Source organism: Chrysemys picta, chromosome 14 (genome assembly GCF_011386835.1).
Source record: "Chrysemys picta bellii isolate R12L10 chromosome 14, ASM1138683v2, whole genome shotgun sequence".
NCBI lineage: Eukaryota > Metazoa > Chordata > Testudines > Emydidae > Chrysemys > Chrysemys picta.
Genome location: NC_088804.1, coordinates 9,236,209 through 9,263,166, shown reverse-complemented (window position 1 = coordinate 9,263,166; position 26,958 = coordinate 9,236,209). Strand labels below are relative to the sequence as shown.

Sequence of the window (26,958 nt, the reverse complement as noted above, 5' to 3'; positions counted from 1 at the left end):
AATGAGGGAGGGAAGTGGGGAAAGGGAAACTGAAGCGAAGTCTTCACTGCAGAGTTACCGCGTTTGTAGATAACGCAAGTTCAGTCCTCTCGGGTTAGCCTAGCTCCCGTGAGCTGCGCAGAGTGACTGGATTACTATGCGGGGGTCGTATTAGCAGCTGATTCAAGCTGTAGCCTGTGCCCTGGCCGGGCCAGCCGACTTGAGCTAAAAGCACCACCGCACTTGAGTGACGGGGGTTTGGGTGTGGACGGGACACAAGTTGAGGGCAAGACTGGAGTTATAAGGCAAGTTAACTCAGCAGTGTAGACGAGCCCTGAGGGGGAGGAGACTGTGAACTATTTTGGGGGGGGCGGTGGCTGTCTCTCGCTGTGTGTCTGTGCAGCACCCAGCTGTCTCTAGGCCCTACAGTAATATAAATAAATAATATGACGAGGAGAGGGGTGAGAACCAGGCTGAGGTGCATGATGGGCTGGGAAGGTGAGGCCAGGTAGCTGTGGGGCTGCTGGTTTTCAGGTGCTCCAGCCTGTTTGGCATGGGGGAGAATAGGCTGTTTAGTCTTTCTCCCACTCGGTGAAGCAAGCGATGCTAAGCCTCTAACCCAGCCTCCTCACTGGGTCCCTGTTGTTCTGAGTAGCCAGCTCGGAGTCCCTCTCATGAGCTGTTGGGTGAAAGGAAGCCCTCAGGTTGCTTACTCCCCAGTGTAATAAAGCCACGTGAGATCTCTAGTGGGCTGGGCACATGAGGCTACAAACTACGCACATTGCACTGGAAAAACCAGCTGGGGCTTACGTGCTAAGGGCCAGGTCTTGTCCCTGCTAAGTAACCGCATTGCATGTAGCGAGTGATCAGTCATGGGTGGCATGAGGGAAGGAGAAAGGGCACAGGACGAGCTCTCTTCCCGCTCAGCAGAGACGACGTAGTTCAGTGGTGCCGCCTCAGGGCTGTCTGTGGAGCATAGCTCTGCAGGAGATTTCTCCAGTACTCCTGGGGGTACTGATCTGATGTAGGGCGGATGTGAAGTGCCCCAGATGGGGATCATAGAAACATAGAATATCAGTGTTGGAAGGGACCTCAGGAGGTCATCTAGTCCAACCCCCTACTCAAAGCAGGACCAATCCCCATCTAAATCATCCCAGCCAGGGCTTTGTCAAGCCGGGCCTTAAAAACCTCCAAGGAAGGAGACTCCACCACCTCTCTAGGTAACCCATTTCAGTGCTTCACCACCCTCCTAGTGAAATAGTGTTTCCTAATATCCAACCTGGACCTCCCCCACTGCAACTTGAGACCATTGCTCCTTGTTCTGTCATCTGCCACCACTGAGAACAGCCGAGCTCCACCCTCTTTGGAACCCCCCTTCAGGCAGTTGAAGGATATCGCTACTAGAGAAAGGGCCGTCCCTCTATTTTGTGGTGTACTCGGCCAGGGGTTCTGGTTCTGATCTCCGTCCAGCTCTGAGCGCAGAGTGGGGGGTGCTGGGCTGGGCTAGCTCCTCCAGTTATTGGCACGCATGCAGTAGCTTGTTCCTCCTGCGTGTGATGTATGGAGGGATAGGAAATGCAAACTCCAGCGTTGTGTCTGCAGAGCCGGCAGCTCCCGTCTGCTGGTCCCATCCTCATTCGCTGGCACATACTGCGCGGGAGGGTGACAAGGGGCGTCTGAGGCTGCTGGGACAGTTACCAAGATGGGATCAAACACCACAGTGACGGTATGTCTGGGCGAGGAGAGAGAGGGCATGTCCCAGTCTGCAAAGGAGAGGGGTCGCTGACCTTCTGTGTTGGGAGTGGGAGGGGCTGTGGGGAGAGCTGCTCCCCCCAGAGGTTGATCTAAACCTGATGTAGCAACCGGGTTCCAATGGAGCCTACAATTGTCTGTAGAAAACGTACTTGCTTTGTGAAGTGACTGGAGCATGATGGAGCCCCGTGCTTCTCCCCTGACAGCCCCCTATGCGCGCACGCAAGTGGCACATTGCCCCAGACGCTTCACCCCGCTGCTGTGGCGTCGGCTGCCAAAGTTGGGTCTGTTTGGGACACGGCGGGCTTTGCAGGATTCGAGAGGAGCCCAGGCCCTTGTGCTGAAAGGAGGCAGGGAGTCCTGGGAGTTTGCAATGGGAACCCAGTGTCTCAGATATGGGGGGGAAGTGGGTCACTTGGACCCTCAAACAGTAGAAGCAAATGTGCCGTCAGGATGGGCATTGAATGCCACCAAGTGACATTTCATCAGCTTGCCGTATGGTGTAAGGGTTGTCAGACAGCATTGGTCCAGTTAGTCCAGCAGGCAGCCATTGGCTGTGGCTTCAGAAGGCCGTGGGAATAAAGTATCTGGCCAGATATGCAGTGCTGAAGGCAGGAGGAAAATGCCCTCCCAACCCTTGGTTGAATGCAGGGGGAAGAATTTTTGTGTCTATTCATGTGGATACCAGTCATGGGGCTAGATTCCCACAGGTGCCGATTGGTACCTATTGGGGTTTACAGAACCATCTAAGCAGGTTAGGGGCTTAATTCCTATTGATTTCGGGGTGAGTTAGGTACCTAACCTGCTTTAGATGGTATTCATAGATTCATAGATTCTAGGACTGGAAGGGACCTCGAGAGGTCATCGAGTCCAGTCCCCTGCCCGCATGGCAGGACCAAATACTGTCTAGACCATCCCTGATAGACATTTATCTAACCTACTCTTAAATATCTCCAGAGATGGAGATTCCACAACCTCCCTAGGCAATTTATTCCAGTGTTTAACCACCCTGACAGTTAGGAACTTTTTCCTAATGTCCAACCTAGACCTCCCTTGCTGCAGTTTAAACCCATTGCTTCTTGTTCTATCCTTAGAGGCTAAGGTGAACAAGTTTTCTCCCTCCTCCTTATGACACCCTTTTAGATACCTGAAAACTGCTATCATTATAGTATTATAGACACCTACCTGCATCTGTAGGCCCCTAAACGCCTTTGGAAATTTGGCCCCCAGTCACATTGATGGAATTGCTGATGCCTTTTCATCTGGGGCGATTGCTTTTGTAAGACTATTCTCGGGAAAATAATCCGGCGAGTTTTCATTTGATTGCACATTAGGGGAAGGTTTGTGCGGCCATCCTGAAATCTCTGAGTTCCTGTTTATCACAGCTGGCCATCGGATCAGGATCTGGAATCAGCATGGTGACTCAGGTGGCCTGCGTTGCTGTCCTCGATAAGCCTGGGGCCAGGGGATTTTGACACCACCTCTGGGAGTTAGGCACCCGTTTCCATTGGATTTCAGTGAGAATTGTGTGCCCTGCTCCTTAAAGCCCCTTTGAAAACCACAGCCTGAGTGCCTAAGTAATCCTTGTCTAATAACAGCTCCTCTAGTGACCTGCTGCACTGGGCTACGTCATGGTAGTATGGCACAATAAAAGGTAGACTCTTGGGGAAATGTTCCCGGTTAATGGAATGCCAAAATAACAGAAGCATATTTACAGCTGGATTTTTGTAGCCTGAGGGCCTGATTCTCTCTTGATGGTGTAAATCAGGAATAACATACACAGGAGTAACTTCAAGTAACGCTGAAGTCGGTAGAGTTAGGCCGCTGTGAAAGGAGACGGAGACCCATGGGTGGTGGGTCTCCTGTTAGGTGTAGAGCTTGAGAAGAGGATCTGAGTATTAAGCAATTTCCATTGACCCAGGCTGAAAAGTGAAAGGGAGAAAGGCAGTGAGGAGATGAGAATTTCATTTCGGTCCAACAAGGAGATAGATAGCTACGACGTCCCAGGATCTGCTGCTCTCCACCAGCTCTGATCATGTGTCCTTGCCGGATTGCTCTGCCGTAATCCCAAGGATGATCTTATCAGATATCCCTCATTTCACTTAGCCTTTGAAATATCCTGTTGATATAACGTTTGATGAGCTTTTCTCCCTCCTCCTCTCCTGCATGCCTTTTAGTGCTCATCTCTGATCCCATTGCCGATTTCACAGAGAGAAAGAACAAAGGGAAACAGATTTTTTTTTTAACATGCATTGAGGCAAATTCTGCCCTGTTTTATGACTGAAGCGGGTAGAGTTGTGTGGGGAGGAAATCAGCACCAAGTCCAGCCCGTGTGTTTTGTACATTTACTCCTTGCTCATAGGAATTGCCAAACCAGATCAAACCCAGTGTCCCGTCTCTGACAGGGGCCGGTGTCAGCAGCTGCAGAGGAAGGTGTAAAAACCCCATCGTTAGAAATTGACTCAAGCCCAGAAGCACGAGGATAATATCCCTTCCAAAATTTTTGTTGTCATGAATTTTAATAACGCTGGATATGCCTGATATCCAGACAAATATCCCTCTTAAAAACTTGTTACGTTCTCTGCAGCTGCAGATGTGTCGGTGTGTGTGTATTTATAACTACACAGCTGTCAGATTCATGGTTCCCTTGTGTTAGCTGGTGCCCTCTGATCCCTAATCACGTAGCAAAATCCACATTGCAAACTGGATCTTTTCAGTAGAGTGTAAAATAATCCAGGCTTTTTCTATTGCCAGATTGGCTTTCTTTTAAGTGTTTGGAGGCTGAGGGTTGGCTCCCTAAATCTCTCTGATAATACAGCATTACCAACCTCAAGGATTCAGAAATCACAAGTGATTTAAATAATCATATGATTGCAGAAAAAAGAGGTTCTTTTTCATTATTTCAGTTTTTTGAGCCCTTAGGGGTCATCTTTTCAAGCTCTTCTCAGCAGCCAGGAGGACTAGAAACATCCTTTATTCTTTTGTAGATGAAAGGTGAGATTCTTCACAAAATTCCCTGCCTCCAGAAGCAGTGGCTTTAAGGAAAACACTCGCTGTAACAGAACGCATGAAAAATGCAGTTTGGGGAGGACTGAAACTATTCAGGAATTTGGGTCGAATCTGGTGAATCATTTCAGCCACACACAAAAAAGAAGAAAAACCTGAAAACAAACATTTCAAAAAGGGTTGAAACGGTTGGTTTAGACTTTTGTTTCGAATGACATTTTCAAAACGAAATGCTGGCTTGAAATGACAGTGTTAAAACAAAATGTTGATTTGAACATATATTGCAAATGTGATGTTCGACCCCAATGAATATATAATTTCTGTTCACAAGAAAACAGATTTTTCTGGTTTGGCTGAAAATCAGTGATTCACTCAGCTCTGGTGGCCAGCAGCAGCTGCTCCAGAGGAAGGAGTAAGAACCTCACAGTAGGTACAAGTGGGGTAATCTGCTCATAATGAAATATACTTCCTAGCCCCCATTGGGTAGGGGTTAATTTATGCCCTGAAGCATGAGGGTTTATATCCATTTCAAAACACTTGTTATTAAAAAAAATAGCATTATTGTGAGTCTGAATTTTCTTGTTATTTACATAAACTTCGTGTCCTTTTTTGAATCCTCTTAAACTCTTAGGCTATGTCTACACTGCAATAAAAAACCCACAATACCGAGTCTCAGAGCTCAGGTCAATTGAGTGGGACTCGCAGGGGGTCAGGCTGCAGGGCTCAAAATAGTAGTGTTGACGCTCGGGCTGGAGCCCAATCCCTGGGACCCGCCCCCCTCGCTCCTGCCCACGCCTGAATATTTACATCACAATTTTGAGCCCCGTGAGCCCGAGTCAGCTGACCTGGGCCAACGGCGGCTGTGCCGTGGGTCTTTTATCTCTGTGTAGACGTATCCTTAGCATCAGTGATAATTTGTTAGCAATGAGTTTGCGGCTGATCTGTGTTTTTCTTAAACTGGGCCTGGAACCGTGGGACCCATTTTTAATAAGTCAGGGTGGGTCACTTATTCACCTAATACATGTACTTCCTTTCGTCTTAGCTGTTCTGAGTGCCCGTGGGCCCCACCCCATTTTTCCTAAGACTCCGCCCCCCTCCAAAGTTCCCCCAGGCTGGGAGGGGCTCAGATCTGGGTGGTTTGATCCAAGCCCATGTCTGATCAACATAGCGCAAGTCAGCTGTGAATATCACACACGGATGCATTGTATTAATTTCGCCAAGGGCGTCAGCATAGCCCAGTCGCTGGCCAGCGTTAAATAAAGTCTGGGGTTGGGTATACAGAGAGTACCGTGGCAAAAACACCATTAAACATCCTTTGAGCCTTTTATTAAAGATACAGAAAAGAAGGGGAAACAGTTAAAGCATTTGAAATGTAAAGTAGAGAGTCAGGCTTCCCTTTTTAACAGCATTTCTTGTTCCCTTTCCCTGTAGCTAGAGAGAGTTTGAAAAGGAACCCCACCCCCCTTTTTGACACACTCTTCGATGGTATCAAAGATAGTAACAACTGTACTTTTGGGGCAAAGAGAAATTGGTTGAGATGGGCTGGAGCTGCTGTTAAATTCAGTTTTTGAAGGAAAAGCTCCCTTGTTTGACAGTGTCCAGATGGTAAGGACGGTCATCCCAGGTGGTGGTTGGAATTCAGCTGAAACCAGTAGGGGGAAGCAATGTAATCTGGCTCCCGCTCTCTGGCCCGGTCTGGCTCCCACTCTCTGACCCTGATCTCTCAGGATCAGGGTGAAAAAGGCCTGAGGTGCCAAGAAACAGTGGGGGTGGAGCCGTGATGCTGCAGCAGTCTCTGTCTTTTCTTCCCAAGAGTTCCCCCCCGCCCACCAAAAAAGTCTCTTTCCCACAAAGGGAACGGTGGGTGGAATAGCCCATCCCCTGATAATTTTGTCCACCAATTAGGTCTAATATCCAACCCACCCGTTTTGGGTTCATTAACTTCCAGCTCCATGTCATCTGTTTTTAAGAAGCATCGTTTCAACAGTCCTTGGATTGTATCAACGTGGCCTTTTTGGCTTAGACTAAAATAATTTCTCTCTCTGGTTCTCTTGCACCTGTTTAGAATATGCTTTATTATATGTTACTGTGATAAATTTTTACAGATGAACTCACAATTAGGGTCGATTGGTAGGCCCAGTTACCACAACAGACCCTCCTTGGAGCCTCCTTCCTTAGAAAGGGCACCAGTGCCCAGCCAGCTAATGACTGGATGTTTCTATAGAAGAGGATGGAAGAACAAAAGCAGGATTTCAATGGTGCTTACAAATAACTTCAGACAAAACCATTAACTTTTCACACCAGCTTAGGATCTTAAAGGGGCGTGAGATAAAAAAGCCTGTGAGCGGAGTGTGTGGAGTTCATTATAATTATGGGCATGTTTGAATCTGTACGGTTATAATCGGTGGTGGTTTTGCATGGAATTAAATCTTTTGATATTAAATGTTCTCTATTAGCCAGCACGCAAGACATATCAGCTGTGAGATGCATCAGCTTGAGTGATTCAGGCTCTGAATAGGACAGCTGGTTCTCTGGTGATTAGGGTGACCTCTGAGCATTTAATGTTGACGCTCAAAACATCTCACTCCCCCCTCAGATACGTTTCCTCCAGATCTTGCAGTGTTGGTGGAGAAGAGACAGTCCTTGGTTGTAATGAATGTTAAAAGGACGCTGTATCAAGGCTGCTGGACACAGTCAGATCTTTTGGTTCTCTCTGGCTCTCATACTTCCAAGGGGACTAACATGGCCAATGCTGACTTTTGTCACCATCGGGGCCTCCCTAAGTCCAGGCCTGGAGTGAGTCCACGTGGAAGGGACGGCTGATTGCACTCTAGGACCTGCATGTCCTTTCGTTGCATACAGATCCATGCAGGCCATCCGATAGGTGTTATGGAGTTGTGACCCTTGCAAAATACTTCAAAAACTATGGCACTTCCCTTTTACCAGCCCAGGAGCCACTCTGACATTGGAGAACTTCCGAGGGAGGGAACAGAATGAAAGGGTGCCGTCACTTCTGACAAAGATCAGAATGCAGCAGCTGATTTAGTAACACTGGCCATCAGGCGCACGTCACTCCATTAATCTCTTTGCTTCACGAGCTACCCTCCGAACACAGAGTCAGATTCAGGGCCCTCTGTTGCATTGGCTCAGAGTTCTGGACCTCACTGCTTTCTCAGCAAAGAGCTAAAGCTCACTGGTTCAACTCAGCTTTCCCGTGATAGGGCAGTGATGGGAGGGGAAGGCAAATAGGGAGTGATGGGAGGGAGAGGCATGTTCCAAATCCAACTGAAGGTGACACAGAAGTTTTTTTCACCCTACCTATAGTTGTGGGGGACGTCAGAGATTTTGCGTCTCCAACGTGACAACTGCAAAGTTTTGACTAGTGGATCACCTCTTGGCGATGGACAGTCTGACTGAATTCAAGCTGCCTCCTCCTGGAGAGCATTGGGTATCTCTCACTCCATCTTCATGAATAGGACTGCTCAGATCCATGGCTACAGTATCCGAGAGGCTCTGGGGATCTTTTGGCTAAGTCTGACTAGGTTTCGTTGACTGAGTTTTGGGATGTACCTGTCTGATGGACCTTTGTAAACGCCATTGGGGAGAGCTTGGTTCTGATACTGGTGAGGCTATTTAATGCTTCTCTTTTTTAAGGCAAAGATGCCACTTATCCCATAAGTGGTTAGTCTTGACACTAACCAATATCCACCATGTCTTGAACCTCCCTCTGTGGGGAAGGTTACTGAGAAGATCAATAGTAGCAGGTCTACACTAGCATCCTCGAAATTCTCCCAGTTTCCTTGTAAATCTGGTCTCTCTCTAGCATGGAGACTGCACCGGACTTTTGGTTCCCCTGTCAGTCAACAAAGATCAGCCATCTATGTGCATTTGCTCAGACAGTTCAGTAGTTCTTGATATGCTTGACCATGAGGACATAAGTGGATGGGATTGCTTTCGAGTAGAATCTGCTCATGCCTCTCAGCACCCCTGAGAGGGAATCACTGATCTTCTCTGAGGGCTCTCTTGTGGGGTTCCCTCACCCATCCTGGCTGATGGGTGCCAGGCTGCTGGGGAAGACTGATGGTTAGCTATTTGGGCTGCAGCAGCATCTGTTTGCTGATGACCCTCAGCTCCCTTTGTCATAGAAGCTGGATTCTACACTCTACTTGCTTTACACAGAGCCCTTTGATGAACGTAGGATGAACTGAGCTTGATCCAGACAACAGAGGTGATGCTGGAAGGAAGGGGGCAAATGTTTGGAGGTATTGAGAGGCTGGGAGTGATCTCTCTGTGAAGAGGGGCATAACAGGCCTTAGTCTTAGCAGATTGCAATCCTGAGGTCTTATTGGAGCCATTCGTGCTCTTGGTCTCCAAAGGTGCCTCATAATACTGTCATCTTCAGCTGATCCGGAAGCTGCTTGGCCCTTCCTCTCTGAAGTGGCCCGTACCACAATTATCCACTTCCAGGCTGGCCTGCTGAAATGAGCTTTCTTGGGGTTACCTTTGAAAGCCTATTTCACCTAAGGCCCAGTTCAGCAAGGTGCCAAGTCCCTTCAAAATCCCATCGATTTCAATGAGTGCGATGGGTACTCAGCACCTTGCAGGACCAAGCCCCTGGTAGAGAATGCAGCTGCCTGGTTATTAAATGAGCCAGGACAACGCAAGCATAAAATGCCTGTGCTCTGTGTTCTGCACTGGCTTCCTAGTGACCTTCCGGGGCAATTCAAGTGGTCTTGTCTACACAGTGGCTCTGGTCCCTGATAGCTGCCAGACTCCTTTATACCCCACTGAGGCAGTAACAGACTACTAGACTGCTCTTGCTGTCTTCCTGGATAGCTGAACCCCAGAAGGCAGGCCCCAGGGCCTTCTCAGAAGGGAACCCTTACTTGGAACTCTCCAAAGCTTGAGTCTGGTTCCCTTTAGGAAGCTGTGCAAGATACATCAGTAAGTGTCATTGCAGTTGACAAGGAATGGTAGCTGGAGCGAGGCTCAGCCTTGTTTGGTAGCTGCATCAGTTAAGCAGTTTGAAGCTTGTCTCTTTAATGTTCATAACCAAACAGCATACGGTAAGGAGTTACAGTAACTCCTTGCTTAACGTTGTAGCTCTGTTCCTGAAAAATGGGACTTTAAGCGAAACGATGTTAAGCGAATCCAATTTCCCCATAAGAATTAATGTAAATGAGGGGGTTAGGTTCCAGGGAATTTTTTTTCACCAGACTCTACACACACACACACACACACACACACACACACACACACAGAGTATAAGTTTTAAACAAACAAATAATACTGGTACCCAGTGATGATGATTGTGAAGCTTGGTTGAGGTGGAGGAGTCAGAGGGTGGGATATTTCCCAGGGAATGCCTTACTGCTAAATGATGAACTAGCACTCGGCTGAGCCCTCAAGGGTTAATTCTCACACTCTACAAGGCAGCAGGAATGGAGGGAGGGGAGACAGCATCGCAGACAGAGACCCACACTGTGTGTGTGAGAGAGAGATGCACATTTCCCCTTTAAGTACGCTGACCCCACTCTTAAGTACACTGCCTTGTTAATTAGATCAGCTTGCTGAGACTGCAGCTGCTGCCACAAGCTCCCTCTGTCCTGAGCCCTGTCATGTGCCCCCCCTGCTCTATGGAAGATGGGGTAAGCGGGGTGCAGGAGCAGGGGGAGGGGGACACCCTGACATTAGCCCCCTTTTTCCTCTCTCCCCCGTCCCCCAGCAAGCAGGAGTCTCGGGGAGCAGCTCCAAGGCAGAGGGCAGGAGCAGCACATGGCAGTGTGGGGAGGGACAGCTGCAATTGCTAGCCTGCTGGGCAGCTGCTGCACAGGGAACTTAGGGGAGCGGGGAGCTGCCCGTCCACCCTGGTTCCAAGCCCCCACCAGCTAGCTGCAACGGGCTGCTCTTCCTGCAAGCAGTGGACAAAGCAGGCGGCAGCCAAACAACGTTAGAAGGGAGCATTGCGCAACTTTAAACGACCATGTTCCCTAATTGATCATCAACGTAACAACAACGTTAACCGGGACGACTTTAAGTGAGGCGATACTGTATGTCCATGAATAGATGCATACATATGAGCAAAGATAGCACCAGTAATTATACTAAAAAATACAGGTGCTACCAACCCTCATGCTTCAGGGCATAATCCAATCACCAGGTGGGGTCAGGAAGAAATTTCCCCTTCCTGGGAAAGCATTGCAAAATTAAGCATATCACTGTGAGTTTGTGCCTTCCATCAAACACATGGATTTGGGTGTTACTAATAAACTAGACGGTATGGGTCCCATTGGTCTGATCTAATCATTGGTCTGGGTAGGTCTGTGTCAGTAAGCCTTTTCTAAGCTCAAATGAACTGTTTTTTACTTATATGGGGTTTGTTTCTCATGAAGAGAGTGAGTCTGGTCTGAAATACAGTCAAACCCTGGCACATGGGCTCAGTCCTCTGTGTTTTACTGGCAATTTAGGGCGTACCAGAAGCAGCCGAATGATAACTGACTTGAATGAGATTTCTCCATTTCTGCACCAAAGTTTTGCCTTAACTAGAAGTGACACAGAGAGCAGGGCCTCTGTCTCAAGCTGTTACATCTCCGCTGGCAGCGCTGGAGGTTGATAGGAGAGAAATCACGGCTCTCGCTCTGTCAGGTAATCTCTTCCGGCCTGCTTAAGGAAGGGGGGAAGAGCTCAAATGCTTGTGCATCACTGAGTCATCTTGCACCACTTGGAATGACGTTGTCATGGAAATGTCATAAGCAAATTCACATCCACCTTGAGGGTGTCCGACCTCTTTGCAATTGCACAGCCATTTTCACTGGGGTGTGTGTGTGTGCACGTATACACACACACACACTCTCTCTCTCTCTCTCTCTCACTCGCCACAGAACTGCATGAAATAGTTCTGATGCTGGATATGACTCACCCTAGAACTGCATGACATTGTCCTGGTGCTGAATATAGCGAGCGATGGCTGTAAGTCCAGGGGAGTACTCACCAAGGACGTGGGGCTAGGGTTATTTCCAATATAGCTGACTTCCTGGAGTTTACGCGGAGGATGATGTTGGCCCAAGGAGTAGAGGCCTAGAGCAGGGGTCGGCAACCTTTCAGAAGTGGTGTGCCGAGTCTTCATTTATTCACTCTAATTGAAGGTTTTGCGTGCCAGTCATACATTTTTGTATGGGATTGGTCCTGCTTTGAACAAGGGGGTTGGACTAGATGACCTTCTGAGGTCCCTTCCAACCTTGATATTCTATGGTTCTAATGAGCTTTTGGAGGGAGGGATAGCTCAGTGGTTTGAGCATTGGCCTCCTAAACCCAGGGTTGTGAGTTCAATCCTTGTGGGGGCCACTTGGGGATTTGGGGCAAAATCAGTACTTGGTCCTGCTAGTGAAGGCAGGGGGCTGGACTCGACTCAATGACCTGTCAAGGTCCCTTCCAGTTCTAGGAAATGGGGTATCTCCATTAATTTCTATTTTAACATTTTTAGAAGGTCTCTTTCTATAAGTCTACAATGTATAACTAAACTATTGTTGTGTGTAAAGTAAATAAGGTTTTTAAAATGTTGAAGAAGCTTCATTTAAGATTAAATGAAAATGCAGAGGCCCCCGGACTGGTGGCCAGGACCCGAGCAGTGTGAGTGCCACTGAAAATCAGCTCGCGTGCCATTTGGGTTTTTTTCCTTTTAGAAACAATGGACTGACCCAGTGGGAGTGGGGAAGGTTGACCGTAGACAGTTGAGTTGGAACCACGTGGTGTTTGCTCGCTGCTATAGCATCAGGAGCTGGCTATGACAGTCACCCCTGGGCAGAGGGTCGGCACACAGCCCGTGGACTCCTGGTGGGATCCCAAAGCTTGGTGCACATCTACATTGCAATTTTACAGCCCCATAAGCCAGAGTCGGCCGACATGGGCTGTTTAATTGCAGTGTAGACATACCGCTCAGGCCATTGTAAACCCTTTATTGAGAGCTGGAGTGATACTCGGGTCATTTGCTGGCTTTCTGCTCACGGCGATTTTGCCCTCGGTGAATAGAATGGATGGAAGTTGCGTAGTCCAGTCAATGGCATAGCAAGCTGGGGAGATGTGGACTGTCTAGCCCAGTGGATCGGTAATGGGCTATGGAGAAGAGCAGCGTGTAAATTACCAGGTTGGGTTTGTCTGGGTTTTGACTCATGTTGCTTCTCTCACCCCTTGAGCAAAGTTGACTCTTGAACTCCCTGTGATGGAGGCAAAACTCGCACTGAAATGGGGCAAATTTTGTTAATAACAATCTCTAGCTCTTCTCATCAGTGCAGCTCAAAGTGCTTTATACAGGAGGCCAGGATCACTGTCCCCATTTTACAGAGGGGAAAACTGAGGCACAGAGACTGAGGCCCCCAGCAGGCCAGTGGCAGAGTCTCAGTCTAGTGCAGTATCCACTATGCCACACTGCCTCCCCAAAGCAATTGAACACTGCAGATCCCAGGGGCTCACAAGAATTGGTTTCACCCAGTGGCTCCACTAATGGTTCTGCTACAGGTATCGAATATTTATCAAATGTCCACTTAACAAAGATTAAACGGCCACAGCTCTGACCTGTTTGTCTTAATGGAACAAACACAGGCAACGAGCAATACAAGAGGAAGGGAAGAGGGTGAGAGTGAATAAAGATCACGAGAATTGTACTAAGTTTCATAGGAGACTCGGGACCAGTTGTGCAAAGGTGCATTTGGAACGCTTTGAAAACAGACCAGCTTCTAGGCGGGTGACACCTGGGAACTAGATAGTTCTTAGAAGCCGGGAGATGGGTGCGGTAGAGGGTGCTAACCCAGGGGTGGCTTCAGTCTCAGGGCTTTCCTCTGGGTGAGTCAGCCATTTTTAGTGGAGATGTGGGTAGGGTGGGAGCAAATGTCCAGAGAGTCAGTGAGGAAACCGTAAGGGAGGTGGCTGGGTGGGCGACCAGTGACCAGGAGAGATGTTGGCTTGAGGTGCTTCCTCATGGAAGGGTGGTTGCAGGAGTGTAAAGCAACTCGGAGGAGACCGAGTCTCCTGGCGAATGAGGGGGAGAGAGGTCTGAGGAGGTGAGTAAGGGGCCTACAGGGCTTCGGAGCAGTGGGTTGATGGAGGATGGGTATAGCTGGATCGTGAGGAGACACTGGCCCAAATTTTCTGAAATAGGAGCCTAAAGTTAGGTTGCAAATTTTATGTTCAGGCACCTACAGGTGGGGTTTTCAAAGTAATATAGCAGCGCAAGTCCCATTGAAAGTGAATCTCATTGAGAGTCAGTGGTGCTTATGCTCCTAAATCACTTAGGCTCTTGACATGCCCGTATCATAAGGGAAAGACATCTGCAATCTCTCAGCACTGCAATCGCCCAGTCACGTGGGCTGGGGCTATGTTCGTGTTCACCCTTTCCTCTCCCCATCGAGCAAGTCTTTGCGGGGGAGTGCACGGGGCTGGGAGAAGCCTGGAGCCCATAACCTACCTGTAGCGCCGCGTCTGATTTCACTCTCGGCTCTGTCTCCCCAGCAATACTTCATCCTCCTGATCATCACGGACGGCGTCATCAGCGACATGGACGAGACGAGACACGCCGTGGTGCAGGCCTCCAAGCTGCCCATGTCCATCATCATCGTGGGGGTGGGCAACGCGGACTTTGCAGCCATGGAGTTCCTGGATGGGGATAACCGCGTGCTCCGGTCGTACACCGGCGAGGAAGCCATGCGGGACATTGTGCAGTTTGTTCCCTTCCGCGAGTTCCGCAGCGTAAGTGCAGGAGGCTTTGCTGTGCCTGCCAGACCTGGTCCGTTTCCAGTAGGGTGTAAGTCAGCCACAGAGACCCATCCCAGGGGGAACCTGCCCCAGAGCTGGCGTGCTCTGTTTATTTCCCTAGTTAAAGAGGAGGGGAGAGGCTCATACGTTTAGTGCTGTAGAGCATTCTAGGTACTTAGGCTGTGTGGTGCAGCTGGTAGCACGCCCAGCTCAGAGTCAGAGGCCTCTTGCTAGACTGGGAGTCCTACGCAGTTCTCACGTGGTGCATCGCTGCCGATGAGACGTTGGGGACGTTACCAGCATTTTCCAGACTGCCAGCAAAATCAAAGCGCAGATAAGCGTGAGTCTGGGCAGCAAGGCTTGCCACTTGCATCTGTTTTGCAGGCCGGAGCAAAGAGAGCGTAAGTGACGCTGCCCAAGCTCACAAAGCAGGTTGGTGGCAGAGCTGGGGTTATAACCCGGAATCCCTGACTCCCAGACCTGGGTCATAACCACTAGGCAATTCTGCCTCCTCTGCATGGAGGCATTTCAGACTCCATGGGGGCTAACGTGAAGTTCCTGCTGTCCAGCAAGCAATCCCGTACAATAGCGCTGTGAGGATAGTCCCAGTGTCCCGGCCACCATCCCTTCTCCCTTCAGAGCAGCTGCTGCTGTCCGAGGCTGTGTGAGAGCTATTAGCGAGTGTATACTGCCCACGCAGTCACTGCAGGGTGACCGTCTGACTCAACTCTCTAAGTGCTTTGGGATGCCGGGAGAAAGAGAGGCAGGATACCAAGGCACATTCTCTAACGTATCAGCCCCGCTGGCCTCCATTGTAGTGGTGAGTGGGCGTGATCTAAAGCCACCGTGGCAACAGTTACCTTCTCTACCAGCACCTGGGCTTGCATGAAAACCTGGTAACCGTAGGTGGGCCTACACCCACCCTGGTAATTGTACATGGGCCTTAATACCAGCCCAGGGACCCGCTGGGGCAGCTGCTGGGCACAAGAAATCATTGGGCCTGTTTGTTCTTTTTTTATACAGGCACCTAAAGAAACTTTGGCCAAAGCGGTGTTGGCAGAACTCCCCCAGCAAGTCGTTCAGTATTTCAAGCATCAAAATCTGCCTCCCCTCAGCTCGGAGCCAGCGTAGCGCCGGGAGCCTCGGTGTTGTCTGCATGTTGCCGGTTTCCGGAGGGTGCATGTTTCACATGCTTTTAAACCTTTGTACTCTTTTAATTTAATTAGTTTATTTTATTAAAAACTCGCCAACCCGGAGAAACCGCTGCATTGGCGTTGTACGTTCCCGGGCCAGGGTAACAGTCATGGGCAGAACGGAGACCTCTCCTGCCTCCCTCCAGTCACTTTTAAGTATTGAAGGTACTTTGTATAATTTCAGTGGAATGGGTTGAAAATTTTTACAGATCAGAACTTGCTTTTTTCCAAACAACGAAATGCTTAATATATTACCGCCCATTCCTGTGTATAGATCACGTATCTGTGCTGTACCCATAACCCTCTCATGCTCTATGGTCATTTTTATACTGTGTACATGTTATATTTGTTATACTCAGGTTAATAAAGAAACTCAGATATTTAAAAGCCAGGCCTGGGTCTGTTGTTTGGGTCCAATGCAGAAAGGCCTCGTAGCGCCCTGTTCAGCATTTAATGCTGGCTTCCTTGCTCTGCTGGGGTAATCGTGCGAACATCTTACTCCTCCTTGGCATAGGTGCCAACTTTCTCTGGCGCCGGTGGGTGCCCCCACCCCTGGCCCCACCCCTTTCCCCGCCCCAACCCCACCCTTGCCCTGCCCCCATTCCAACCCCATCCCCAAAGTCCCCGCCCTAACTCCGCCCCCTCCCTGCCCCTTTTGGATCCCTTCCGCAAATCCCCGCCCCAGCCCGCCTCTTCCCCCAGCTCGCCGCGTATTCCCCCCGCTCCCTCCCTGCCCTGTGAATCAGCTGTTTCGTGACGCAAGCGCTGGGAGGGAGGGGGGAGAAGCAAGATGCGGCGGCACGCTCGCGGAGGAGGTGGAGGCGAGCTGGAGCAGGGGGAGCGGAGCGGGGAGCAGCACCCACCAATTTTTTTCCATGCGTGCTCCAGCCCCAGAGCACCCACAGAGTCGGCGTCTATGCTCCTTGGGCAAGAACGTTCCCTGGTTGGGTCTCACCCTTGCCTGTATCTTAAATGGTTGACTGGGGCCCTGATTCAGCAAAGCACAAAAGCAAGCGCTTAAGTCCCTTTGACTTCAGTGGCTCTGAAGCATGTGATTAAAATGAAGCCCAAGTGTGGAGGTGTTTTGCTGAATACGGGTGAACTTGAGCAGACGCTTAATTTTAATCACGTGATTAACTTCGTGGCTGGGTCTTCTGTCTGACCTAGATTGATGCTTAAGGGGGCCCCATCTTTTGTTTGGACAGCACCAAGCACAACGGGGTCCCTGATTAGAATAATAATAGTGATAGTGTCGGAGCATCGTGCACACATTTCATGTATCAACCCTCACAACACCCCTGCGAGGTAAGACAGCGTTGTAAAGAGGGGAAACTGAGGCACGTCATGGTGAAGTGATTTTCCCCATGGTCAGCCAGGGAGTCTGTGGAAGAGCCAGGAAGTTGCCCCTAGATCTTCTGAGTCTCAATCCAGTGCCTTAACCACATGGCCGTCCTACCTCTATGTATTTGCTCTAGCATGTAGACATTGAAATACAGTAAGAAAGAGAAGTATAAGTACTCTAAACAAAAGTGACCTCCGCTCTTGCCTTCTAAGGGTGCAGCCATTGGCCTTGTATTGTTTTTCCCTTCATCTCTTTTGTCCCTGAGGGCCGGATGTTTTGAGCAGGGCCCGCGTGGCTGTGGAATCCCTTCCTGCCAGGCCCGAGGATGTGTCCGACCGCTTTCAGAGCGCAGTGCAAAACCCGTCGGCTGTGCAGGTGGCCCCGACTGACTACAGCAGAACAGCCCACCCCTGTTTCTCATGGAGTTGTCCAGAATTCCTCACCGGAAGTAACAGCGGCTGAAACCCAGAACGGCCGTGCAAGGTGGCCTTTACGGACACATCCTGCTGGTGCGTAATGCCCCAATCTCCCTGCCATGGGTATGGCAGCGACACAGATAGATCCATCTGGCTCAACTGCTAGAAGTCTGACCTTGGAAACCAGTGAGTCACTGCGCGTCTCCTCGCACAGCAGCACGCTGATATTTCTACAGGACGTCTCATGTGGCTCTGGGTCTCGTTGTGCCGTAAAACCTTGATTCCGTGCAGTAACCTCGGAGTCTGTCGTCAGAGTAACTGGAGGGGCCCTGCGCCCTTCCGCCATATCCAGGCCGCTCCGCGGGGAAGCATCTGATATTAAACCAATTACTATAGTTGAGCTAGGCCGAAAGGTCTCTCAGAGGCAATAGCGCTACTGATGTTGCAACACGAAGTGTCGCCCTGGCTTATTTGGCAGCTTTTTCGCGTCTGGGGCCAAAAGTGTGTCGGTCTCCCCCAGGAGCAGTTCTTCAGCGCGGTGACGCTGGTGGAGCAGCAGGTGGGTCCGTTAGAGGACATCTCCAGCTCTCCAACGCGTGCCTGGGGCGGCAAGCCGCGGGGGCTGCCCTGCTGGTCCCTGCGAGGGCGACAGTCAGCCAGCCGGCGGGAGGTCTGCCAGTCCTGCGGCATCGGCGGCGGAGGGTACGCCGAAGCCGCAGGACCAGGGACCTCCCGCAGGCACGCCGCCGAAGGCAGCCGGCCTGCCGTGCTTGGGGCGGCAAAAAAGCTAGAGCCGCCCCTGCCCATGAGTCAGGCCACCCTCCAGATAAACCAGTCCCGAAGGGCACAGCTTGTGGGCTGAGCGCACACAGCTACCGTCTGCCTACCCCCTCATTGCACTCTTGGTGTCTACCCTCTTGCTCGACGTCCCGCTGGGGGGACTGGCCTTTCCTGCCCAGCGCACCGGAGCAAGCCAGGGTCTATTTTTACTAGAGCCAGGCGGTTGTCTTTAAGCGGAGTGAATCATCACACAGCCTGCAACGACCGTCGACGTGCTCTTAAGACCAAAGCGTAGCGTCAGCTTGAACCGGGGAAGCCCAGTGAGTGGCAAACGCGCTCTCCTGGCTTTGCTGGCCAGCCAGCAATCCCTGACGGACAGGTTCTTTGCCCTATTGTCAGCCGCCTCGCCCCGCCCTCAGGAACCTAAAGGAACTGGGGGGGCGGAGGCAGCTTCCTTTGGGCAAAGCAGCAGTCAGAGCTGAGACAGGAGAGCGGGTCTGTGCAGTGCCACGCCCCGGCAGTGAAGAAGGCGGTCAGTGGCAGGGGAGAAAGGAGTGCCGGGGGCCAGTTGGCTCCTTCCCTTCACGCTCCGCTTTGTTTGGTTGTCCCCAGGTTCCTGGTGCCAAGCCCTGGATTCTGCTCTGGTGAGTCTCGTTCAAAGTTAATTGCAGATGGTTACCTGGTTGATGATACCAACACCAGTGTCACTTGGCAAGAACCTTTCATTGCCTGCACCTGTGAGGTGGCTACTGAGTTTCCTTGTGCTAAGGAGCAGGCACTTGCTGTATGCAATTGGGTAGAGAGGAAGGATGGTCCAGTGGGTAAGACGCTAGACTAGGATTTGGAAGACTTGCTCTGCCACAGACGTCTTGTGTGAGACTGGGCAAGTAACTTCGTCTCTCAGTGCCTGAATTCCCATTTGTATAATGGGGAAGATAGTACTGCCATGCCTCACAGGGGCATGAGGAGAAATGCATTGTAGCTGGAGAGGTGCTCAGATGGGACGGTAATGGGGGACATTAGGTGTGTTTTCCTGTGTTCCTATCTGGGTACTATGTCCTGATGCTATGGAGAATGACCAGGCTGTACCGTTTGGCTAAATTGGTTTAGCAAGTTGCAACCTTGGGACCTTCACATCTCTCTGCCCATCCCTGGCTGAAGGGGGAAGCACCCATGCCTATCTCACTTTTTTGCACTCCCTCCCTGTATTTTGTTTTCTTGGACTTCTGTGCTTATCAGGAAGTGTCTCTAAGGTGGGGGGGCTTGAGCTGGATTTGTATTTATTCTGTAACCAAAGACACTTGATTGACATCACAATTTACCCTTACTGGGGTCCAAAAGGCCAGATAGAAGGGTTACACAGATCTGCAATACCCGTTGAAAGTGATCTTTGCAGGGCAGAAGGCCTAGTGGCTAGAACACTGGAACGGGACTCAGGAGACCTGCAAAATGGGGATATGATACTGACGGCCTCTGTAAAGTGCTTTGAGATCTACTGATTGAAACACTGCAGAAGAGCTAGCCGGTGGTAGTATGTATTTATTTATTTATTCATACCAGATGCACCTAGAGGCCCCAGCTGAGATCAGGGTCCCAGGGGGATATGCTTTGTACTGACATATCCTGTCCTAGAGAACTTACAATCTAAAGAGCCTCTGTAACACCATTTCTGCTCCATGTTTTCCTTGAAGATGATGCCTTGGAAGACCGATCTGGTGTGCTGGGTCACGCTATCTTACGCTTTCCATGCCATGGAAACAATGCTGCCGTTCCTATCTTATTTTATACGTTATCTAAACTCTGACTGCTTTCCCAGTAAATACCTTATAAGGCAGAGCATGCAGTTACTCCCATGGCAACTTCTCCTATAGTGAGTAAGGCCCCATTCCTCAATGATTTCAATGGAAAGTAGAACTGTAACTACCTTTGAGGGATCTGGCCTGGAGAGCTTCCTTCATCAGTGAATACGATGCTAGATCTCCCTCACTGCGGCCCCTGAACTAGTAAGCGGATTGTGCATTGTTGGCTGGTTAGGGAGATACTGAGTTATTCTGCAGTTTTCTTTTGTGTTTCGACAAGTCCTCAATGTTCAGCTCTACTCTGACAGGTGACTGTGTAAAAAGGTTGCTGTCGTATTCAAGAGATCTGCGTCTTGTGCCTATTCATTTGTAGCTGCTGATCTGTGTATAAAATAGGGGTTTGCTGCCTTTTTACCCCTCTTTGCCCTGCAGAGAACACAGCCACAGGGCCGTGAGCTGGACTCTGCCTTCTTGGGCCTCAGCAGAAGTGTTTAAGTTCCCATCAGTTGTATCCGTCCTACCCTACTGAAGGAGAGGGAGGAGGGAGAGATCACACAGGTGTCACTGAAGACCTAATTTGGCCTGCAGAGACTTGATTGCTGCTGCTAATGCACAAGAAGGAAGGAGTCCAGCTTTATTCTGGGATCCCAAGTCAAGCTCTCAGGTTTGCCAGTTTGCCTTTGTAACTTGTGAACGGTGCATCTGGGTGCTGAAACCATTGAAACCGATTGCACAGGCAACTCCTCCCAGGGCCTCTTACAAGCTGATGTCCCTAGTAGAGCTGCACACTAACTCCTTTAGGTTCCAAGGATGACTAGACAGGCTCCTCCCAAGTGAACTCCTCCCCGCTCCAGGAGCCCCTACTGCACCCCTGAAAACTGGACCAAAGTCACTATCTGCAGCCAGTGGGGTGCTGGGGCTGAACTGGGCCCCTACGGGGTTAGTTGTGTTCTGGCTTTGGCTGCTGTGACCGGTGTCCTAAGGGGGAGCCAGCTGTGGTCACTCAATTAGGTTGAACTGCAAAGAATGGGGCAGCCAACCCCCCAAAAGCTGGTGGATATTCCAATACTTAGATTTACCAAGCCAGCATCAAACAGCTTCTTTATTACCTCACTGGTTACTCCGAAGTGCAAACAACACAGTTCCCTTAAAGTGATCCAGCCTCAGGCCTCCATCCAGGTACCCACGTCAAATATGATGATTTCTGAAAATCTTATTTCATCGTATAAAAGAAAAGGTTCTACCGATCCCAAAGGATCGGACACATCACCTCCCAGGTTAATGAATGTTTCAGATCTTACCCAAATACACGCTACAGCCAATTCTTATTCACTAAACTAAAAGACAAAAGAGAGAGAGTCTGGTTAAAAGATCAATATACAGACAGACTTGAGTTCAATCCATTGAGGGTCAGATTCATAGCAGAGATGGTGAGTTATGTAGTTGCAAAGAGTTCCTTTAGAATTCAGTTCATAGGTCCCAGTCCAATGTCCAAATCTCATATTCAGGACGTCCCAGCATAACTGGGCCCTCAGGCATGCGACTCAAACTTCCCCTGATGAAGCCTACATGGATCTGAGATACAGGAACAGGACCCGGTCCTTCTATACAGTGTCCTAGCATCCCCTTGACCACACAGTCCTGGTTAAACAATAGGCTTTTGATGTAACCTTTTGCTTTCTAAACACCACCAGTAATTAGTTACACAAATTAAGAGAGGGTAATTTAGCCATTAGGCAGCCTATTATAAACTTCAAAGAGACATATAGACAATGACATTATTTTAAACCAAGATTCATCCAAATGTTAATATTCCCTTTTGATCTTTGAATCAATAGTTATAGTGACAGACTGGAACTGTCTGTTTACAGGTAACATCTAAGATACCCACCATTAGTCTTATTTCTAACAATATAGGTTTGCATTTCAAAGTTCTAGTCTATTTAGCATGAATGGCCCTAATGATCATTCGCATACCTTCTAACATGACTTCAAAGGGGGGCTTTGGGTCATTCAGCCTGCAGGCTGGTTAACCCTTTCTAGCCATGCCTCACAGATGCCCTTTATTTCCTTTCTCCAGTTAGTCTGTGCACATGACTCCTTCCTGCATGTCCACAAGGCACGTGACACCCACCCAGACACTCTCCTCCTCCCCGCCTGGGATCCTGAAGTGGTGGTGTCATATGATGTATCTTGGAGGGGGAGAATAAGGAGACTAGAGGATCCCACGGTTCAGACCATGCTGCCTTATTGAATATGGCAGATGAATGATGCATTGGTCACTTCAGATTGGATAAAGAAGTGGGAGCTGGCTGCAGGCTAATTTAGAACACATGCCCAGACACTCTTTTGCTGCCGATGGTAGTGAAGACATGGAGTGCCTGGGCTGCTCTCTGACGAGTAATAGGAAATGGGTGTGAGTGTAACGCTTCTGGCCTTAGATCTGTGTCCGATTCAGAGCAGGAGAAGGCGGGACAACATTATTGACAGCTCAAGGTTTACCCAAGTCCCTTTCAAAAGGACACAGCCAGATTCCTCATCTCTTCTGCACACCCCCCCATCAAATGTGTGTCGCCACACTGCACTCACCCACCCCTGTTCCTCTTGCAAAGACCTTGGGGTTGCAAACATCAGTACAACACAGACAGGAGTAATCTGTAACCTGTAGCAACAAAGAGGTGCAGGCAGTCTTTAAACTGCAACCCCCATCCTGACAGGTGTGTTGAGATGCTACTATAATAGAACAGCTTAATAATAAAGGGGGATTGTAATAGAGTCTAATGACCATGGGCATGCGTTTTCAAGCCCCTAAAAAATCAGTTTTGTATAGCAATATATGCCTGTAACAGACACTTTAGAATAACCGTAACTCTGACTGACATTCCTATTTGTTCTGCAATCATTTTATTTAAAATGATTTATATAAAACCGAGCTGGGAAAAAAGCCCAATCATGTATATACAGTCTGACAAACGGATTAACCTCAAACAAAGCCCGCAGCCATAACTGTGCACTTCTCCAATAACTATGACATTTAGACTAAAGCAACAGCAATAAGTACTTTGCCAGATTAGCCTGTGTCTGAATTGACAAATAATGGTTCCCATTTGGCAGCAGCCTTTCAAAGAAAATACTTAGATACCAAAAATCAAGACAAAGGGAAAAAAATGTTAAAGCAATACCAACCCATGAGTCCGAGTTAAGGGTGTGCGTGTGTGTTTGATATGATGTACACATTCTTATATACTTGATAAGAATGTGTTTATTACATGGGCAAGGTATGATTGATGGGGCCTTAAATGACTCATTTCCTAGCTTTTAAGTTCTTGTTTGTTTTTCCCTGACTGGTGCAGTAGGTTACAATGCTGTCCCATAGTAATCTTAACATTTTGATTAGCTAGGAAGCGCCTATTATGAGATGGTTTTAGCCTGTCTGCAGGCAGGGCTGGCTCTAGGCACCAGCAAAACAAGCTGGTGCTTGGGGCGGCACATTTTTAGGGGCGGCATGGCCGGCGCCAGAATGCCGCCCCTAAAAATGTGCCCCGGCCGCCCTAGCTCACCTCCGCTGCTGCTGCCACGGCGCGCAAAACAGCTGTTTCACGCGCCGCGGCCACTCGGAGTCTCCCCCTCCCTCCCAGGCTCTCAAACCTGGGGGGGGGGAAGATCCCGAGCGGCCGTTTCGCACGCTGCTGCTCCCCCTCCCTCCCAGGCTTGGGAGCCTGGGAGGGAGGGGGAGAAGTGGCGCCCGCGCCGCGGCCACTCGGAGTCTCCCCCTCCCTCCCAGGCTCTCAAACCTGGGGTGGGGGGACTCCGAGTGGCCGCGGCGTGCACGCCGCTTCTCCCCCTCCCTCCCTCCTAGGCTTGAGAGCCTGTGGGGAGGAGGCAGGGCTGGGGATTTGGGGAAGGGGACGGAGTTGAAGCGGGGCCGGGGGGGGTGGGGGCGGCCAAAATTGTTTTTGCTTTGGGCGGCAAAAATCCTAGAGCCGGCCTTGTCTGCAGGGAACGTACATGCTAAGGCATGGCACATTATACATCACAATAAGGGTAGCAAAGGCCCTGATTCAGCAAAGCACTTAAGGGGTGTGCCATGCACCCAGCAGGCTCTGGCTCTAAGACCAGCTGAACCAGACCAGAGATGAGACCGCACTCCCAGTGTCAGGGTGAGCCGCCTGTAGCCCAGATCCACTGCCCCTCCATGTCGGCGTAGCATGGAAATGGGGTGTGGCCAAAGGGGGTTTAGCTGGACTGTCTCTAGGCCACACGTGTGTTGCCTGACATAAATTAGAGCCATTTTCAGAGCTCCTGCAGTGCTGGGGAATTGGCCTGTATTGAGCAGCGCTAAGGTGAGCTGTGATATGTGCTCACAACCCTCCCGCTCCAGCTAGCTTGTGCTCTGTGCAGTGTTACAACTCCTCAGGATCAGGCCCATATTGGGTTTAACTGTGTAGTGGGATTTCACTTGGTACGTGTTTTTTGGAGCATTGGCCCCACTTCTCTTCCCCCCCGGCCATCAGCCAGGTTTAGGAATCATCCTGTTGATTTTGCTTTTAAAAACAAAAAAACCTGAATCCAGGGCTCTAGTGATGTCTGACAAGATTTAATCAATTTCACAGATTAACTCGTCAGTTACTTTGCATGCATGCCTTTGAAGCTTGTGGCGAAACTGAATCTGCCTCATGCTGGGAAGAGAGTTTGGGGTTTCTTTATCCTTGTGGTTTTTACCTATTAGAAACTTGGAAGGGATGAAAGATCTGTGCCGGTTGGGAAAAACCGGGCATCTAGCGAATTAGAACCGTGTTCTCGCTTGTTGATGAGTGAAATGATATCTTCAGCATTAACTATGGCTTTGGTCTGTGACGAACTAGATTAACAACCTTTAAAGAGAAATTGTAAAACTTGAATTCTATTATGAGGCCCATTGACAAGCAATCCTCATCTCAAACTCTATTCGACTTGATTTCTTTCTTCCTTTAGCTAAACTGTTTGTAGTGGAAGCTTCCCGCGTCTCCCTGCTGCCCCCAGGAGTAAATACAGTAACAAGCTGGAACGACCATTACTTCTAGAGTGCCTGGTCAGCGCTCAACTTGCCTGGAGTACTGGCCTTGTTGCCAGCATTTCAGCTGAGTCTTTGGACTGCTGCCATTTTAATGCAAAAGTGCTGCTCAACTCTGCTCAGCATGGGCTACTTAGCCCAATCGATTGGCCTCACTTGAGGTACAAATCAGAACTGATTTTTAAATACAGCTCTATTGAAGCACAGGGCTTGGTCTAGCAACATAATCCTTGTATGTTCCATTGGTCTTTGCAAAAGCCGGATCTTAATGAAACATTCAGCTCTTACCCTCCAAACTTTGCAAGGGTGAGAAAGAGGTTTCCAAATAGCTCTAAATCTTGTAAGGGGTTATTTTTTACAACAGGTTGAAACAACTCAGAGTAGCCCCCTGCCCCCACCCCCGACTTTGGGGTGTTCAGCTTCCAGATTGGAATCTTTCAGCTCAGAATCTCAGCTGGTTCTTACAAAGGAAATTCTATACCCGTTGGCTGCATGCCTCTACTCTGGAAGGATGTCTTCACCTCTCAAGTCTTGTTTGTCCATGTTCATTTTATTTTTAAATTTTACTATTGCAGAGTCTTTTGATAGATTAGTCACATGCTCTGTAATGAGAAACTGGCATTTAAAAATAAATGAAGCAACTCAGTTACTGGACTGATACCATGCTGTCAAACTTCCCCTACAGAAGCACTGACCCCAAGGCAATGCATGTCTATTTCAGTTCTTTCGGCCTCCACCCTGAAGAGCTACCAACTCAGTGTCAGATTAGCCAGCTGATTTTCTGCATGTTCTGATTTATTTCCCTCCCCTCCCCCCATTCCTCCAGCAAATCACTGGGTGCACTTTAGGGTGACCAGATGTCCCGATTTTATAGGGACGGTCCCGATATTTGGGGTTTTGTCTTATATGGGCACCTATTACCCCCCACCCCCGTCCCGATTTTTCACACTTGCTGTCTGATCACCCTAGTGCACTTAGAATACACTGCTTTGAAGCACACAGCTTTCCCCTCAGGAGTAAAGAACCTTCCCCTCTAGGAAAGTACTTACACCGGTTCTTCTGAAGATTATCCCCCTCGGAGACTATCAAGTGTTTCGCATAATGAAGGGAACTGACTATTCTGTCAACTTACAGCACCATTCAAAAAGCAAGCCCAGCATAGTTGAAGTTAGGCCCAATACCTCCGCCTGTAAGGCTGATTTAAAGCGCTGTGCAGAAATAGATGGATCACTTGCACCTGCAGCCTCACTAGTGCATGCACAATTCATTACGCTTTACAAAGAGGGTCAGGCCTCTTCTGCAGCTTGTCACTGAGTAGCTGTGCACTTAGGAACCAGTAACTGCAGGGAACGTCAACGAAAGCTCCGTGCTCTGCAGGGAAGTTCACTTAGAGCTCGTGGCATGCAAGTGCTTGAGTTGATGCAATAGAAGCACGTTAGCCAGAGACAACGCCTGAGGAAAACGTGGGATGTTGGATCCATGTAACCCAAGATCCACACCAGTGAAATGTGAACGGAGTTAAGGGACCGATTTGGTTCCTAGGCAAAAGCTTGCATTGCTGTAGGAGATGGTGGGGGTAAAGAGGCAGCAAAGGAACTACCCATTTCGGGGAATACTCTTCGTGTACAAATACAATGTTTGGGAGATGTCATTGCACAGTTACGGTTTGTGCCTTAACAAGAAATGCCTGGTTTCCTTTGGCCTTCATCAGATCTATTTCCTTGTGGAGGCCTCTGGCTTTCTCCAGAAGACATCACTTATTCTTTTACAGGCAAAATAGGTTAGTCTCAGTGTAGACCAAGCCTTTCTCCCATATGATCCCACCTTATGTTGGTATAACTACATCGCTCAGGGGTGTGGAAAATCTACACCCATGAGCCAAGCAGAGATG

General features: G+C 49.4%; 1 protein-coding gene and 1 non-coding gene across 4 annotated transcripts in view; both read left to right on the top strand.

Moving 5' to 3' along the window:
• CPNE2 (copine 2) overlaps positions 1 to 16,064 on the top strand; it is a 171,274-nt gene extending 155,210 nt beyond the window's left edge. For all 3 annotated transcript variants that reach the window (XR_010592520.1, XM_065566950.1, XM_065566948.1), the window contains 2 exons: positions 14,242 to 14,478; positions 15,508 to 16,064. Coding sequence is in view for 2 of the 3 variants with exons in the window: in XM_065566950.1 (XP_065423022.1) it covers positions 14,242 to 14,478; positions 15,508 to 15,615 (345 nt within the window). In the remaining variant the exon portion in view is untranslated. The remainder of the gene's footprint in view (positions 1 to 14,241; positions 14,479 to 15,507) is intronic.
• LOC112058674 (small nucleolar RNA SNORA57) lies at positions 1,489 to 1,630 on the top strand. Its single transcript, XR_002887812.2, has one exon. It is a non-coding gene; the product is annotated as a small nucleolar RNA SNORA57 (small nucleolar RNA).
• Positions 16,065 to 26,958: the final 10,894 nt, after the last annotated feature.